The sequence below is a fragment of the Balaenoptera ricei genome, chromosome 9, assembly GCF_028023285.1.
Source record: "Balaenoptera ricei isolate mBalRic1 chromosome 9, mBalRic1.hap2, whole genome shotgun sequence".
Taxonomy (NCBI): Eukaryota; Metazoa; Chordata; class Mammalia; order Artiodactyla; family Balaenopteridae; genus Balaenoptera; species Balaenoptera ricei.
In genome coordinates, this window is record NC_082647.1 from 29,998,069 (window position 1) to 30,015,744 (window position 17,676).

The 17,676-nt window shown below is 39.4% G+C and overlaps 1 protein-coding gene across 4 annotated transcripts in view; it reads right to left on the reverse strand.

Annotated features, from left to right (window-relative positions):
• The window catches only part of CPED1 (cadherin like and PC-esterase domain containing 1), a 312,531-nt gene that overhangs the window by 272,392 nt on the left and 22,463 nt on the right, over positions 1-17,676 (reverse strand). For all 4 annotated transcript variants that reach the window (XM_059933517.1, XM_059933516.1, XM_059933518.1 and 1 more), the window contains exon 2: positions 9,128-9,311. In XM_059933517.1, coding sequence (XP_059789500.1) covers positions 9,128-9,311 — 184 coding nt within the window. The remainder of the gene's footprint in view (positions 1-9,127; positions 9,312-17,676) is intronic.

Here is a 17,676-nt window from a genome sequence, read left to right on the forward strand (position 1 = left end):
AATACGAATATTTGTTTTTACAAATTAAATCTGTCATTTAGAGCACAGTTTAGTCTGTGGCAAAACCAAGCAAAAAAGTCTAAGTTCCAAACAAAACAAAACAAACAAAAAAACCCCCAGTCTCCTCAATTCTAAAGAAATATGAAAAGAACAATGACCTGTAATAAATTGCTTATAAAAAAAATAAAAACTTATAAAATTTTCCATGTTGCATCTTTTTTAAAAAATAAAAGCAGAAGGCAGTGCATTTAAAGAAACAGTACAAAGAAAGTATCTGCAAAGCTGCATTAAACATTTCCCAGCTATGGAAAACTCAAATACCCAATCTGGTTTCTATGAAACTTAAGAAGATCAAACAATTAGAAAGAAGCTAGGCTTGAAGGAGAAATGCTAGGGATTTCAGTAAACATCTGGTTACCATTTTCAATTGAAAGAAGTAACCCACTTAAGGAAGTAGTTTAGTTTCTTTGGAGTAAAAATGAGACAGTGGCTTTTTGTTCCCTTTTGCACAGTGGAGGGTAAAGGAAACATCAGACTGGAGAGGTCACTCACAACTCAACTTTTGTAAATAAGAAAGTTTTTTTTTCAAAAACTAAAGTAAATTGAACTCAGGTCCCTGTAGTATAAACAACTCAACCGAGTTAAGGTTAAATAAACATTCCTTGAGCTCTCCTGTGTCAATTAAAGAACAAATTCTGTTTGGTTGTAAATACATCAGTAATTCTATGAGCAATGAGGAAAATAACAATAAATGCAAAGACACAATTACCATGTGTCATAACACAAAAAAAATAGAACGGTGCAGCCCTATATGTTTCTCTGATTCAATTTCTTTTCTTTTCTTGCTTGATTAACTGAAGGCACAGAAGCACTTCTGATACCGTCCAAAACCTATTACTTGCCTAATAGAAAACGTATGTCCAGTGTGTTCGAGGAGAAATACCGACAAGGCAAAACACACTGTGCCTTTTAAATGTGGCCTTTACTCTTTTGTGTTCCTGCTAAACAGTCGTAGTGCATATTAAACTCAGGAAGGCAGCAGGAGTGCTGGTGTGGGGCTGGAGGGGAAGAGGAATGAGGTGTTCATTAGGCTCTGAAATTTTAACTGACGAGAAGAAGCATCTGTTACGAACGTGCACTGCTAGCCAGGAGGAACCGTCTCCAATTTTGCCTCCAGATACACGTTTCTCCACTCCTTCTTTGCTTCCCCTTCCTCTCTTCTGCCCAGAGAACAGGAGACTAAAAGCAAAGACTCAAGGAAAGGAATCCTAAAATGACAGAGGTTTAAAATCTTGTCTTGCTTTCTCTCATTCTGTGTTGTATAAATGTTAGCGCGCGTCCCAGAGCCGCAGATTTGAAAGGGGCGTCGATGGTTTTACTCATTCTCCTGGCTGATAAAGCAGACACTCAGCAGTGTCCCTGCTTTGCTCCCATTCCAACAAAACTTCCTACTCTTTGAAATGGGCTGTCCCACTGCTGGATGAGTCTGATTGATACAACATTCATCCTTCAGCGGGTCCTATGCTTTCTAGGGTTACCACAAATAAATCTTGTACTCAAGCAACCCGTTAAACAGCGGGAATACAAAAATACTGGCCCAACTACTTGCAGGGCCTCCCTGAAACGGTCTTTTCAATAGGAACAATCTATTTTCCCGTTCCTGCTACAGTTCTGGTTTCTGCTGCAACTGTAGAAATATGCCCTCTTCAAGTATACATAAATAATTCCGACCCAACGATAAAATATGGTCTGCATCAGAGTCTCTTGAACTACATATTACTTAGACTCTACCCTGGGAGCAAGTTTAAAACTTTTGGAAAACATTTATTTTCTCTTAGGCCACTATTCGTTCTACGAACTAAGACAATGATTTACTAAATAGTACCTCGATGCTATGAAAGAGAAAAATTTGATGGTGCCTCTTTCTTTTTCTTTAGAGAAGTACATGTTATAAAAATCCTGGGTCATATGATATGTTTTTCCAAAGCAAGGGGCTGTAAGAGCATGAAAGTGAATATTTTACACTATGCTAAGAAAAGAACCAGAAGGCGAAAGGCAGAGGACACAAACAGGACCTAAATGACATGATGGGGTTTTTGACCTTTAATGTTGTCTACATTCACGAGCTGAAAAAGCTATATGCTTACTTTTCCGTGTCCTTTACTGGAGAGAATCTTTAGGTAACACTGTGCGTTCTATTCTTTTACAGAATATTAAACCTTCAATGAATCAATCATCACCTCTAAGCAGATAACCTACAAATCTACATCTCCTGCCCTGACCTCCAGTCTCTGCTAAATACATCCATATGAAAACCTCAAGGCACCCGAGTCTGAGTACGTTCAGAACTAAACTCATCCGCCCTCCCTACAAAACCAATAAGCTGAGGAACACCGCTAAACGTGGCAGAGGAGTCTTGAAAGCCAGAGGGGAACAAATGGACACAAGCATTAAAAACCTCAACAGTATAGAACTGTTTTATGTATAAAGTATTAGCTCTATCTACTACTGAATTTGTGGTTGCATTATTTTTGTTATAAGAGATTTGAGCATGAAAAGAATACCAGTGTTCCTATAAAGTTACATAAAAATGAAAGGTTGATGAATTAAATTTTAATGTGAAAGTCTGAGGTAGTTCACTATTTAAGGGGCTCAGCTGTTGGTGTACTATTTTATCCTCGTTTATTCATGTATTCAATAAATATTTATTGCGTGCCCCTATGTGGAGGGCTTCATTTTATGTGATGAGCTGAGCAGACAGGGCTGCTGACCTCAACGAGTTTACAGATTTTTTAGAAGTGAAGTTGTTTTTTCCTAATGGAATGATCCAAGAGACTGTATGTTGGAATTTCAAGAGGGTTTACAACCCAGATCTGTCAATGAAAACATGTTAAATTGGGAGGGAGACTTGGAAAGGATAGGACCTGATAGGGAGACCTATCAAGTTCATTTAATGCAAAATATCCAGTAGCAGCACCCTTCTGCTACTGATAGAACCCACTTTAAACGTACCTCTCCACAAAGGAATATTCACAATCTCCTTTCTGTATCTAGTTCCTGACAGCAGTAGCAATATTACCTCCCATATTTAGAGTGCCTACCACATGCCATTCTCAGAACTATCTCAAAACAATCCACTACGGAAGAGAAAACTAGGGCTTTGAGAGGCTAAATTGCCCAGGGTAGTGTAACCATTAAAGGTAACACCAGGGAGTCCAACCCAGGTTCAGTCTTAACTCCACAGCTTATTCCCTTTAATTACCACAGTCTACTAGCTCCCCAAGAAAGCAATTATTGCGGTTAAGCTCTTCTTACTTAATTTAAATCTCAACTTCCTTATGGCTTCTTTTTGAATACATATAAACTAAAGAAAAATTTGAAATACATTTTCCATTACAAAAGTTAAGATTGGTCTATAAGAGATGTTTCTTTTCCATATAAACTGCAGAAACAGCTTCTGACAAGTAGCCATTATAAATAAACCTTCAAAATTAGACTAGATTTCAAATGATACATGGATGTGTTGGACATTTTTAAGAGTGCAGGTGAATGTAAATAAAACTATGGGAGGAGAGAAACTATGAAATTATAAACAGGGAAGGAAATAGGCTTTTTCTTCTTTAATATATTTTCCACAACATTAAGTAGTGATCTGTATCTCTCGCTCTGTTGACTATATCTTTTAATAGTGCATCCCAAGAACACAGTTGGGTAAATGACAGTGTCCTTCTTAGTGGGGGGAAAGCTGTAGCAATATTATTTAAAATACGATCTCCAAACACAATATATCAAATGTAATATCAATACAAATATCGATAAATACTATTTATCACAGTATTAACCCTAGCCCTTCCTAGAAAGGCTTTCACTATGCCATGCTGTCATGTTACACTCTCAGCTCGCATTGGAAGGTTGCTATATGAACCAAGACATGACAACCACTTCGCCTGCAATACAAATGTTGCTCTGACCCTTGACCCGTTACATAATGTCATCAACTTAATAATCCCTTTGAAAAAGTTGTTTTAAATGTACTACTTGGGCACGTCGGAGATCAGCGGAAGGAATTATAGAATTCCCTCCTTCCTGAGAGCGAAACCTCTATTCTTTCCCTTGTTGCTCTGGGTACTTGGCAGCTCAAACCAAAATTAAGCCGAAATTATGGTAGCTAAGAGGAATATCCAGTTTGAGCCCTAATTTTATATTTCCATTTTAGTAATCATATTATTATATGTTTGACTATAAACCATCAAATCCTTTTTGAATGAGGTTTGATGTAAGTTAAAAACCTAACCTACCTCAGTCCTAGAGTTTAACCATCAGCTTGGTCTGAAATCAGATGACATAGAATTAGTCTAGATCCATGGGTCAGCAAACGTTTTCTGTAAAGGGCCCAATAATAAATATTTTAGGCCTTAAGAGCCATACAGTCTCTGTTGCAACTACTCAACTCTGCTGTTGTAGAACAAAAAAGGCCAAAGACAGTACAAAAACAAATGCGTGGCTGTGTTCCAATCAAACTTCGTTTACAGAAACAGGCGTTGGGTCAGATTTGGCCAGTGGGCCATGGTTTGCCAACCCCTGGCAAGAAAATTTCTATGGTCTTTCACTTTCTGTATTTCTTCAAAAACCATTCCATGTAAAACCCCCAAGTTACAAAAACAAGAGCAATTTGAAACCATAAGAGTAACTCCAATTCTGTAGCTCTGATAGCAGTTGGCATTTGTTTTTCACATTGACTATATAATACACTTAATTTAAAAGTGCAGGATGCACTCAGGAATGGACAGAAAATTGCTAAATATGCTCTACTCTTCAAGTATACATAAATAATTCTGATCTAATGATAAAGTCCATTGAATCAGAGTCTCCTGAGTCACACCCTTCTTGGATGTTGCCATGGGAATAGGTTAAGAACCTTTTTGGAAAACACCTACTCTTTTAGGCCACTATACTATTCCACGTACTAAAGCACTGATTTACTAAATACTATCTAGATACTAGGAAAGGGAATAATTGGTTGGTCCTTCCAATCTTTTCCTTTAGAGAATTATGTTCTTACAAATGCAGGGACATAAAATATATTTTTCCAAAGCAGGGCATTGAAGGACCATAAATGTATATGTTTTACATTCTGCTAAGTTTTGTAGGCATAAATCTGTAAAGACAATTGTCCTCTTACTGTTCTCAAAATCAGCTTAAAGTCGAAATGCTGATAAATAACTATACCAATAAATCTTAAGTAGTTCAATGGCATTGTAGCAGGCAGACTTTTGTATCGTTTTATTCCCAAAATTAACTTTAAACATTGCTATTCTTTGAACCAATAGTATATCCCTTAGGACAATGCTCCCCAAACTAGGTTACATGTCAGAATTACCTGTGTCTGTTTTTAACATATAAATTTCTGGGTCCCACTCCCAGCCTACTGAATGAGAAAAATATCGGTGGGGCTTTACTTTGTTTCTTCCCAGAACTCTGATGCGTGTGGACAAAGTGATTACATTCTCACCACATACTTTTGTGAAGTAAAAATTCATTACTGCCTTTAACAGATAAGAGAACTAGAACTCAGAGAACTTAACTTGCTTAAGGTCAAGTATACACAGCCTCATAGTCGTTCCGGTTAGAGCCACCAATTTCTGTTATATCATAGAATGGAATTAACCGGGGAAAAACATAATGTCCATACTCGAATTTACAACCCAAGACTGGTTACTTTTCCTTTCAATAAATGTTTACTAAATTAGTGGGAAAATTAAACACAATATGAAGCCCAAACGTAACTCTGCAAGAACAGATTATACTTAATCGTAGGACGTTGCCTGCCTAGACTAGCACCCTTTAATTTTTTCTAATTTTTGTCCATTTCTGGCCTTAAATGGTTAAAAAAAAAAAGTGGCCCCATGCTGGAAAAAGGCCACCTGTGCTTCAAAGGATGGCACAAAAAAGAGATCAGCAGAAATGGTGGGGGTCAAGTCAAAAGAGGATTGGAAAGCAGGTGGAATAAATGAGTAGAATAGGGAAAATGCATTTTATATTTATTTTCCTAGGACTAAAAATGTACTTTATAAATGTGTCAAATCTGCACCTGAGTACTTTTGTACTTAGTGGGAGTGCCTATTTTGTTTTTAATGTAATATTTTCAAATTTCAGGTTAGCAAACAGCAATGGTGAAAAGAAAGACAGGTGGGGGTAGGTCTCCAGATCATTCTGAATTGCTTCCACTTTCCCCAAGCTGTTCAACATGGGGAGATGAAGTTTAAATATGCCAATATAGCATCCCACTTTCTGCTGCTGTACACATAGTAAAATAAGCATGGGGTGGATATGTGGAACTAAAGAAAAAAAATTTTTACGAGAATCAAATCTCTAGAAAATATTTTTGATAGTAAGTGCTTCAATTCAAACATAGCTTGTAGATTAAATGTGTGGCTACGGAAAATAAGCTGCAATAAAAAAGTGGCTTTTTTTTCTGTAGGTTAGATAATCAGGGACATGTTAGATGATAGTCATAGAACTTTTTTTATCTCAGGTATTCAATGCACATGCTCTCACAGTGAAAACTACAAAATCCAATGAAGAACCAAAAATCAATTTCCCATACTTGTGAAATTGCTACCTTTTCTTGAGGCTGATCCAGGAAAAATACCTTACTATACAAAGTAAAAGAATACCCAGAAAGAGGCATGGATATTTTCAAAGCTGAGGAAATGTGGGGAAAGGGAGCCAAATCAGTATTTACACTGACAAATTCTGGTGACACCATCTAGTTATCTTGTGCTACGGGCCCAGCAGCTCCCTTTGCTGCCAGATTCTATTGCCTTCAGGCTCTCTTCGCACTTTCTTGGTATTTGGAAGCTGCAAAGTCATCCTCCTTTTTCTTGTAAAACTGACTCGAGGACATCAAGGGAGAGAAGAGCCATATTCCTTGTTTTGCAACTGGAGAAAACTGAAAATTGGAATTGAAGTTGAAATGCACAGATAATCCAAGCTGTGCCTATACACAGTCAGTAGCAGCACCAAGGAGACAGAAGAACGTGGGAATTTCAGACAATAGTGTTGTGTTATCAGGGCGGATGCTTTGCAGGATTCCAGGAGCACAGCTCATGTGGAACAAAGGCGGTGGTTATACAGTCAAGCACCTGGTTCAGCGATGGACTAAAGTAATTTACGGGATGAGAGGAAGACTAAATGTTTTACGTCTTTACTTAATACCAACAGCAGCTATTCTGATCAATGGTTTTCTGACAATATCATTTATGGATGTTCCAGAACTTTAGATTGGTCCTTCTTAATAGAACCAACCCCAGTGAGGTTTGTAAACTTGGTCTCCAGCTGCTTTGATATTCCAGAGCATTCAGCTTCCCTTTTGCTTTTCTTATTTGTTTCCAAAAGCTCTAGGGACCAGCAAATGGCATTCCTGAAGACCTGTGCTAATGACCTCTGCACATTTTTAAGAACTTTCTTTTCATCAAAGTGGATCTCTTGGGGCTTTCTTCCCTGGGAGTTTTGTTAGCTAAGCAGCTTATAACTTTACCGCCAACATGGTAAAAGGTAGTGAAGGGTAATCATGGCTAAATGTCCCCCAGCCTCTTTCACTGACCAGCATAAACCAGCACTTTAAAGAGCAAGGGGGGACCTAACAGAAGAGCAAGTGCTACAAGGATGTCAAGATGGCTGAAAGTGAAATGACAAATGAAAATTATTGTGGCACCGGGATCTGACTTTTTCTCCCGAAGGAAACCATCAGGGAGATCAGCAGTGGATTCAAATTGCATTTCCTCCCCTCCCTTTTGATAAAAAGAAAAACAGATACACTGTGTTGTCGTAAAGAGAAAAATCTGATTGGCTCATGGAGAATGACTGCTATACAGCCTGGTAGCTCTAATAATGATAGATTAGTGCAGGATAAGGGGCCAAAGAGGAAGTGGGCAACACGGAGGTGAAGAGGACGAGCACAGAAGTGAGAGTTGGAACACAGGGGTTCAAATCCTGCCCTTCCAGCACTCCAGGTTTAAGATACACGGTGAGTCACTGCACCTCTCCAAGCCTCAGTTTCATCTTCTGGAATTGGGGAAGGAATGAATATTTCTTTTTTTTTTTTTTTAATAAGTGCCTTGCCTTTTTTTTAATACATTATTTAATTTTTATTTATTTATTTATTTATTTTTGGCTGTGTTGGGTCTTCGTTTCTGTGCGAGGGCTTTCTCTAGTTGTGGCAAGCGGGGGCCACTCTTCATCGTGGTGCGCGGGCCTCTCACTATCTCGGCCTCTCTTGTTGCGGAGCACAGGCTCCAGACGCACAGGCTCAGTAATTGTGGCTCACGGGCCTAGTTGCTCCGCGGCACGTGGGATCTTCCCAGACCAGGGCTCGAACCCGTGTCCCCTGCATTGGCAGGCAGATTCTCAACCACTGCGCCACCAAGGAAGCCCAAGGAATGAATATTTCTTCATCTTAGGGCACTCAGGGGCCTTCAGTGAGGATTAAATGAGGCCACGAATACAGAATACAACATGTCACATGGTTAGTTACTCAAGAAATGTCAGCTGCTACTGTTATTGCCCTTTTTGACCCTCATCACCTACTCAACTTTTTTTTCAAATAACTTGTTTAAAAACTTGTCTCTTATTTTTCACTTCAAATGACAGAAATAAAAAGTACTTGACTAGTAATGGCGTGTGAGATAAATATCTATACTTCTTTTGCATTTAGAACCAACCTGTGAATCACACTTAAGCTGGCTTCTCGAAACAATTTCCAGCACATTCTACTTGCAGTCAGATGGAGTGGCAATTTTCTTAAAATACGGAGCAGTTTGGTGCTGGGCAGAACATGTATTTGGGCTCATAAACATAAACATGTTTTACGTAGCATTTAAAGATGAACTATGCAGCTCCAAAATGCTACAAAAATATAAACAAAATAATTTCAGGAATAAAGAAATGTAGCTAAAAGAAAATGGGGAGGAAGCAGAAAAGGAGCCAAGTTTTCTATGATGCAAGAAAGCTGATCATGGGTAAAACTTGGTTCTTGTGAATTTTTTTAGAGGAAGATAGTAGCACATTTCAGGAAATATTTAATATTAGAAGGCAAGCAACTTCGGTAATTACTCCGGACTCTGACCTTTTTCTAGTAGCCCCAGCCCAGGGTCGGCACCGAGCCTTTCTTCAGTGATGACAACCGCGTAGTGATGCTGAGTGAGAATGCGCTGGTGGAGCTGAAGCTCCCTTTTGCTGGAGGAAGGAGGCCTGTAGAGAACGGCCTTTCTGCCATGGCTGCCGAAGTGGGTCTCAACTGACTCTTCGATCTACAGAAAGAAAGAAGGCGTAAAAATTCAAGGAGAAAAAGGAGCACGTTTCCCTTGAAGGAGATCATTAATGCAAATCAGGGGCCGTTCAGAAAGTTGTCTTTTAAGTTTTCCTCTGGAAATGAATGACAGATCCTCTGAAAGGCTGACCAGGACAAAGGCAACCTCAGCTGCGAGAACTGAAGGTGAACTGTATTTTTCTCATTATTCCAGAAGGATGAAAATTTCAGGCCATTAAAATATAGAGTTCCTGGAGGAATACCGTGGCATGGAAATACCGAGCTCAACTCTGGCTGAAAAATAGAAACTAATAGCAACGCTTTTCATCTGCATTGTGCTTTTCTGTAGTAGTTCCAACTGCCTTATCTTTTAACGGTTCTTTTAGGTAAACACATTAGAGGAAATAGACTCAGGGAGGATGGATTTTGCACCGGAAGGACAGGGGAGTACAGCTGAGAAGCAATCCCAGAGCTCTCTGGAGATGCACAACGCTGCTGCTTCTCTCCATCAGGACGAAGCAAAATTTGAATGCATCTCAGTGAGGCAGGATGGAACTTCGTGTGAGAAGGGGCAGGTATCACTTAAGTATCATAATTTTAGGTTCTTCCTTCAGTGGTTTATTGCTCCTCCAAAGACATATTCTTTCTCACGCTGATGTTTGAAATACCGTTAACAAGAGGGAAGTTTTGGGACTTCCCTGGTGGTACAGTGATTAAGAATCTGCCTGCCAATTCAGGGGACACAGTTTCGAGCCCTGGTCTGGGAAGATCACACATGCCGCGGAGCAACTAAGCCCACAAGCCACAACTACTAAGCCCGCGCGCCTAGAGCCCGTGCTCCACAACAAGAGAAGCCACCGCAATGAGAAGCACGCGCACCACAACGAAGAGTGGCCCTCACTCGCCGCAACTAGAGAAAGCCCGCATGCAGCAACAAAGACCCAACGCAGCCAAAAATAAATAAATACATTTATAAAAAAAAAAAAAGAGGGAAGTTTTGAATTGGCAAGTAGAAAGAATACTGACATTGAAATTCATTATACGATTTAATGGCAGATACTATGTGTTTTCCTGAAAATTTGTGACTAAACCTTGATTAAGTAGACATTTTTTACTACGGGAAGGAGTGATGAAAGTGGATGGGGGTTAGAGAAAAAAAAATAAAGGGAGATGCCAAAGAAGAGGAAACAAAGGGGTTGGAGAAGGCAGATGAGGGGGAAGAGGTAAAAAATGAAATTGGGAAACCACATTACTTTTAGTGGCAGCTCTGAATCAAATTGTCCATTTCATGGATCTAAGACACATTTTGTACCCTGTCTTTTCACTCCTTAAATTTCTTCATTATTTCCCATTACTGACCGAATCAATTCCACATCTTTATCAAGGAATGTAGGCCATTTGAACTTAGACCCATCTTCCTTCTCTGGTCACGTTGTACTCTTAGTCATTTCCATTCCTGATCCCATCCGGCTCCTTCATACAGACTCCACTGTGCCTTCAACCCACAATTCCTTCCTCTCTCTCCATTCTTCTGTTTAGCAAACTCCAAATCAAACAGTACCTCTTTGGAAAATTTTCATTGAAATACATCCTTCCACCAGCACTTATGAAATTGTGTCTCTCCCTGATGTGAGTTCCCTAACAGGCAGCCTGCATTGTCCCTGTGTCTCTAGTACACATCGTACATACTTAATAAATGAAGATATCTAGTAAATTAATGGACCGCAATGCTCTATCAAGATCTGATCTTTGAATATACATATGGAAAGAAGAAACAGCTTTAGCTTATAAACGCTTTGAGGGCAGGAACCATATCCTATTTTCATTGCATACAAATGATGGCTATCTGAAAATTAATAGACAAAGCATGCTGTAGTGCAGAAGGACACAAACTCTGCAGACAGGCTGCCGGCTTCAAATCCCCTGGTTCCACCAGCACTAATCATGTGATCTTGGACAGTACCTTCTTCCTAAGTCTGCTGTGAGGATTAAAGACTTAATATTTGTAAAGTGCTTAGAACTGTGCCTGGCATAAAGGAAGTCCTATATATGTGTTTTTAAAATAATCATATGTCAAAAAGAGCAAAGAGTCAGGAACACTCTGTATCTGAGCTTTGCCTGACACAAGCTAACATAGGCTCTTAATACATGTGTGATGAATACAAAGGAAAGAAAGAGAACACCAGCTATCACACCTTCTGTGCATGGTACTTTGGGAAAACATGATCAGATATTTTCCCTTGTTAAAGGATATTGCGTTTTATTGATAACGAAACGATTTAAACTTAAGAATTTAACTGCAAACTGGGACATAACTCCCCAGCAAATGTTGTAATTGTTCGTAGTGATAAACAATTAAGAAGGAGTATTTGAAACCAGCTACTGGACTCAGGAGTTAGAGGGAAACAGTAGCCCATAGGAGGCCAAAATAAACAAACATGCGTCTAGGTGAAAGGGGAAGACAGATACTTCCAAATATATCAGTGTCACTCAAGCAAAATACAATGTCCAGAATTCCCTTCTCACATTATTTTCTTTCACAATCACAGGATGCCCCTCTCGATTACAGCTGGCTCGGGTACAGCAGTGATTTCACATGAGGAGAGTGTATTTCCAAACTTTAAGTTCTTATTATTTTGAAAGATATAATCCCTCTTTCCCACCCCCACCCACCAAACCATGATCAGTTTAAGTAAGAGCAGCAAAGTTCTTGCCGGCATATCTTATAGAGAGCATATTTTAAATAAAGTGTTAATTATTGGCCATATTTTATCATAACCTTTATAACACACTGAAATTTTAACTCACGTCTCAGACTACAGAGAATAAATAGGAAATGAGTTTGTCTGTCAAATTATGTTGTATTATCCTGTAATACAAACTGCCCCTGCTGTCATATTTATAACACCCTGTATCAGCAGAATGGCCCAATACCAAGGGGCGAGAACGGTTTTAGCTGGTCCAACAACAGGGGCACGCACTGCGTATGTGAAATACAGTTATGTCAACCGCACCAGCAAATGCGGGATTATCAAATGCCCACAGCCGCACTTTTGGAAATGAGAGCTCCTGATGACTCCTACAAGTCTGAGGGTATATATATATATTTTTTAATTAATTAATTAATTTATGGCTGTGTTGGGTCTTCGTTTCTGTGCGAGGGCTTTCTCTAGTTGTGGCGAGGGGGGAACCACTCTTCATCGCGGTGCGCGGGCCTCTCACTGTCGCGGCCTCTCTTGCTGCGGAGCACAGGCTCAGTAGTTGTGGCTCACGGGCCTAGTTGCTCCGCGGCATGTGGGATCTTCCCAGACCAGGGCTCGAACCCGTGTCCCCTGCATTGGCAGGCAGATTCGCAACCACTGCGCCACCAGGGAAGCCCCTGAGGGTATGTTTTTAGTGGAAGAATACATTTAACCTGGCTATCACTACAACAACTGAACTTGAGACTTGCGGGTCTGCTGCAGAGAATTTAGAAAAGAATGCGTGTTACTGGATGTTGACACTGAACCTCGAGTCACTTCCCTCTCTCCCTTCTTCCTGAGAGATCTGCAGAATAGCCCCTCAGAAATCACTTCGCTGGACTACACGAAAGTTGCTTTATAACCGAACACATTATTTTTATTGGAAGGACTTCAAAATCTGAAGCCTCTATGCCGCCTTAGGATAGAGTGTTGTAATAACCTAGTTGGAGGGTTAGATGCAGCCATGTAAGGAATCAAAAATCTAGATTTGGATTCTGGCTCTGCCACTCGCGTGCTTCATCCACTGGGGAGAGTGATGTAATCTCCCCACATCAGAGTTTTCTCATATGTATAGTTGAAGTAGCGAATCCTACTTCATGAGATTTTATGGTGAAATTAAATCAGTTTTCTATATGAAAGTGTCCAACACAGCATCCCACCAATAAACGATGTCAAATATACACGAGTAAAATTGAATAAAAATCTATATTCCATTGTAACTCTGCTTTTATATTAGAAATTCTGTAAGTTTTTCAATTAATATAGTTTGGTCTCTGTCATAAAAAGCCTTTCTACAGTAAACTATATGCTTCTATATACCCTGATACATATTTTTCTCTGTCAGGCTTATCATCTTCTAAGGCAAAAATATGATTTCTTTATTATGTTTATTGTCTGTTTCCCCACACCATAAAAGAAGGTAAATGAAAGCATATATTTTTGTCTGTTTTGTTCACTTTTGTTTCCCCAGCCTAAGAATAGTCCTTGGCACATAACGGGCACATAATAAATATTCTTTGAATGAATGAATACAAACATCTTTTTTTTCAATATGTAAAAGCCTTTTTTATAAATACTACCATGGAAGATTGGGATAGAAAGTGGTGAAAATTTGTATTAAGAAATTTGTTTCAAATGTAAAATCGATAGCTAGTGGGAAGCAGCCACATAGCACAGGGAGATGAGCTCGGTGCTTTGTGACCACCTAGAGGGGTGGGATAGGGAGGGTGGGAGGGAGACGCAAGAGGGAGGAGATATGTGGATATATGTATATGTATGGCTGATTCACTTTGTTATAAAGCAGAAACTAACACAACATTGTAGAGCAATTATACTCCAATAAAGATGTTAAAAAAAAATAAAAATAAAAATAAAGCAATTTGTTTCAGTAGAATAGTGGCAAGAATGCCAAAAATAGAGTTAAGTACTTGAGCAAAGTAATGAATTTACAGTAAAAAAAAATTCAATAAAGAGCTATATTATAAAGGCAGTATATTTCTCAGTTACTATTAACAAGTCTTTACCAAGACTTACCACAAAAGCAAGAAATACAGCTCTTGAAAATATAGTAGAGATGAGAAATAAAACTTGTTTTTTTTCCATACGACAGAAAGATTTTTTTCTGGATTTATTAAAGTAGCTACGTATTTATGACGCTTTTTGATGCTCAAATACAAATCACATAGTAGACCTCGTATGTGTGTCATATACAACTAAAAGTCAAGTTGCCATGCTGTCTAGATTTTTGGCATTTTAGAAATATTATAGAGTCTATCATAGTGAATTACGTTTAATTTTTCCACTACGAGAATAGAGAATTTTTTTCCATTGGCAAGATGTACACTTATTTTAGAGAATTCAAGGAATAAAATGGATGGAGTTTTCCAGGATGCATATCCTATACATTTTCTACTTAAACACTATTTATAATTGTAGGACAGTTTAGGAACTGCAGGTTCCCTGGATATGCAAACAGAGCCTCGGAGAATGTTCCCTACTTAAATGAACATTTAGTGACCCTCGCCCTCCATCTCACAGCTGACTCAGCTGAACCTTGAGCCCGTCATGGAACAATCACACATTTCTCAGAACTACTCCATGACAACTGAGCGCCCTCTGAATGTACCCCCAAACTGTACTTTGGGGCTATCCCAACACCCAACACCCAATGTAAGGCAAATTTACCCATTTGTGGCTCTATGTAAGTTCTAAACAAAAGCAATAAAGTTTCAATATTAAAGAGTATCCACAATATAGCTTTGATGAAATGGCACCCATTTAAATAGCTATTGCCAAAACTCATCTTCACCTATTCCTCAATCTAATTTTCCCTTTGACACTCTTCACAATTTATAGTTACAGATTGCTTGTTTACTGTCTGCCCTTCCTACAAGTCTGTATGTTTCATGAGGGCCTAGACTTGTCTGCTTTGGCCATTGTTGTACACACAGCCTACTGCCAGTTTCTAAATAAGAGTGAATGGGAGGATGAATGAGCAAATGAATAAACGCTAAATGCAAACTATGAGTTCATTACTTGTAAATATATGCATGCCCTTTCATTATTTTACTCGCCGTCAGGTAAAAAAACCCACTAGAAAGTCTCAGTGGAGGCTTCGACATCCGCATCTCAAGCCATAAGATATCCACGCCCTCTTCATCCCTAATGACTCTCTCCTCCACTTCACTTCAACCACCCACTCCAATGGCCAAATCTTGCTTGATCTTTGTGTTCCCCCAGACAGTCCCATCTCTGAAATTATAAAATGAGATACTCCATTCTCCGATCACATTCATTTATTTCCAGATCTTCTCATTTATTCCTAATATATCAGTTCTTCAACCACTGGTCTTTCCCCTTAATGCCAACTTTCTACTAGCCTCCTTTCACCTTCCTTCTCCGCATCTCAGATTCCAGGATCCAACACTCTCTACCCAGTACATTAAATTCCCTTGCTCCATTGTACGTGCATCACAGTCATACGGCAAAACCTCAAGCATGGACGAGCTGGAGACACAGCATTAAATAAGACAGGCAAGTCTCTGCCCTCACAGAGCTGACAGCCCATCAAGGAAAGCAGATATAAACATCTAGTTATAATACATGACGACATGCCAGGTAAACCGGGAGAAAGAGGATGCTGTGAAAACTCTGATCTGAGAGAGCCGAGGAAGATCTCCGCAACCCGCCTGACCTGCTCCTGGGCTGGGGTGGCCGAGAGCTGCTGAAGGAAAGGCCTCAGTTGGACAGATCCTGGTTGGCAAAGCCAGTTCAGTCCTCACACTTCCCAGACCATCCAACTATGCTTCCTGGGTCAATTCTCTCTCACATTCTCCAAAGTGACAAACTTTCCCACTCTCCAGCCACCTCCTTATTTCTACAGATAACATCCTCCTCCTGACAGAGGAAAGTAGCCCTCTTAGAAGGAAATACACTGAGTTACACTATGTCTGTTTGGGCAAACCTATAGCCTATCAGCACAACCAGCATTTCCTCTTTTCTTCTGATTTCCAGAGAAGAAACCTGTCCACTTCTTATCGATGGTCAATCACTCTGCTTATTCTCCAGACTCCCCCTCCCTCCATGCAACAAACCTCCTCCCAAGTTCCACCCTCAAATCCCTGAGAACTTTCTCCTTCTTTTAGCTCCTTCTCCTGGATCCTTACTATCTCCTCCCCCTTCTCTCCCACTGGCTCTTTCTCAACATTTATTAATTTACCTATTTAATATTTTTGAACACTTTCTATGTGTCAGGCATGGTTCTAATGTCTGAGAAATACAATAGTGAAGAACCTGGATAAAGTTCTAGCTCTCACTGAGCTTACTTTTTAGTGGGAGGAGCAATAGACAATTAATGGAATCATGAAAGATAAGTTCCTGCAGAGATAAGATATCTGGTCAGGGCAAAGTGTCAAAGATGACCCAGATGGTCATGCTGCTGTTGCTTGCATGTGTTATGAATGTTGTGTATGAAAGACAATGAGAGAAGAAAGATAATTCTTGGACAGAGAGAAAAGATAAGAAGAGGTATTAAAACAGAAGTCCTTGAAGGTCAGCAGCAGAGGTACTTTTTATTGTGAGTGGTAAATACGGTCAGGTAGGCAACAAGAAATAACTGGCAATGAAGATAAAAGTGGAGGTAATGCAATATGACTTATTATCTTGTTAAGTAGCTGGTAGGAAACCAAAACCTAGTTAGCAGTAGAGAATTTAAAAGTCAGGTCATGGAAGCAACCTAAATGCCCACTGACAGATGAATGGATAAAGAAGATGTGATACATATATAAAATGGAATATAACTCAGCCATAAAAAGGAACAAAATTGGGTCATTTGTAGAAACGTGGATGGACCTAGAGACTGTCATACAGAGTGAAGTAAGTCAGAAAGAGGAAAACAAATATCATATATTAACGCATATATGTGGAATCTAGAAAAATGGTACAGATCAACCAGTTTGCAAGGCAGAAATAGAGACACAGATGTAGAGAACAAACATATGGACACCAAGAGGGGAAAGCGGGGGTGGGGGGTGGGGGGGGTGGGGGGATGAACTGGGAGACTGGGATTGACATGTATACATTAATATGTATAAAATAGATAACTAATAAGAACCTGCTGTATATAAAATAAATAAATAAAATTAAATTTAAAAAAATAAATAAAATGAAGCTATAATTGCAAAAAAAAAAAAAAAGTTGGTCACTTTATGCTGGTCTTTCTACCTAGGTACAACTTTGATGAACTTTGATGCCGTTTACAAAAAAACCATAGCAGGGAAGAGGTGGATGAGGAAAACTAGACTTACTAAGATAAAGTGAGGATGTTTTCTTGTTTTCTTGGTTTTCTGGATGGATGGGTACCATGATAGAATTTCAGAAGACCAGACTTCTACTACCTAAATCACAGGATTTCCTAAGAACTATATGTCATGGTTCCCACAATGCAGAAAATAAGTTGTGTTGTTTTTTTGTTTTTTTTTTTTAATGGAAGCATTCAGTGACCTGGGTGACCATGCCACAAGAGGGAGACCTGAGATCTGTCTTAAGGAGGCATCTAATGGCATTGGGGGAACACTGAGAGGCAGAGCACTTTGAGGAGAGGTCAGTGAGTAAACCACACTGTGC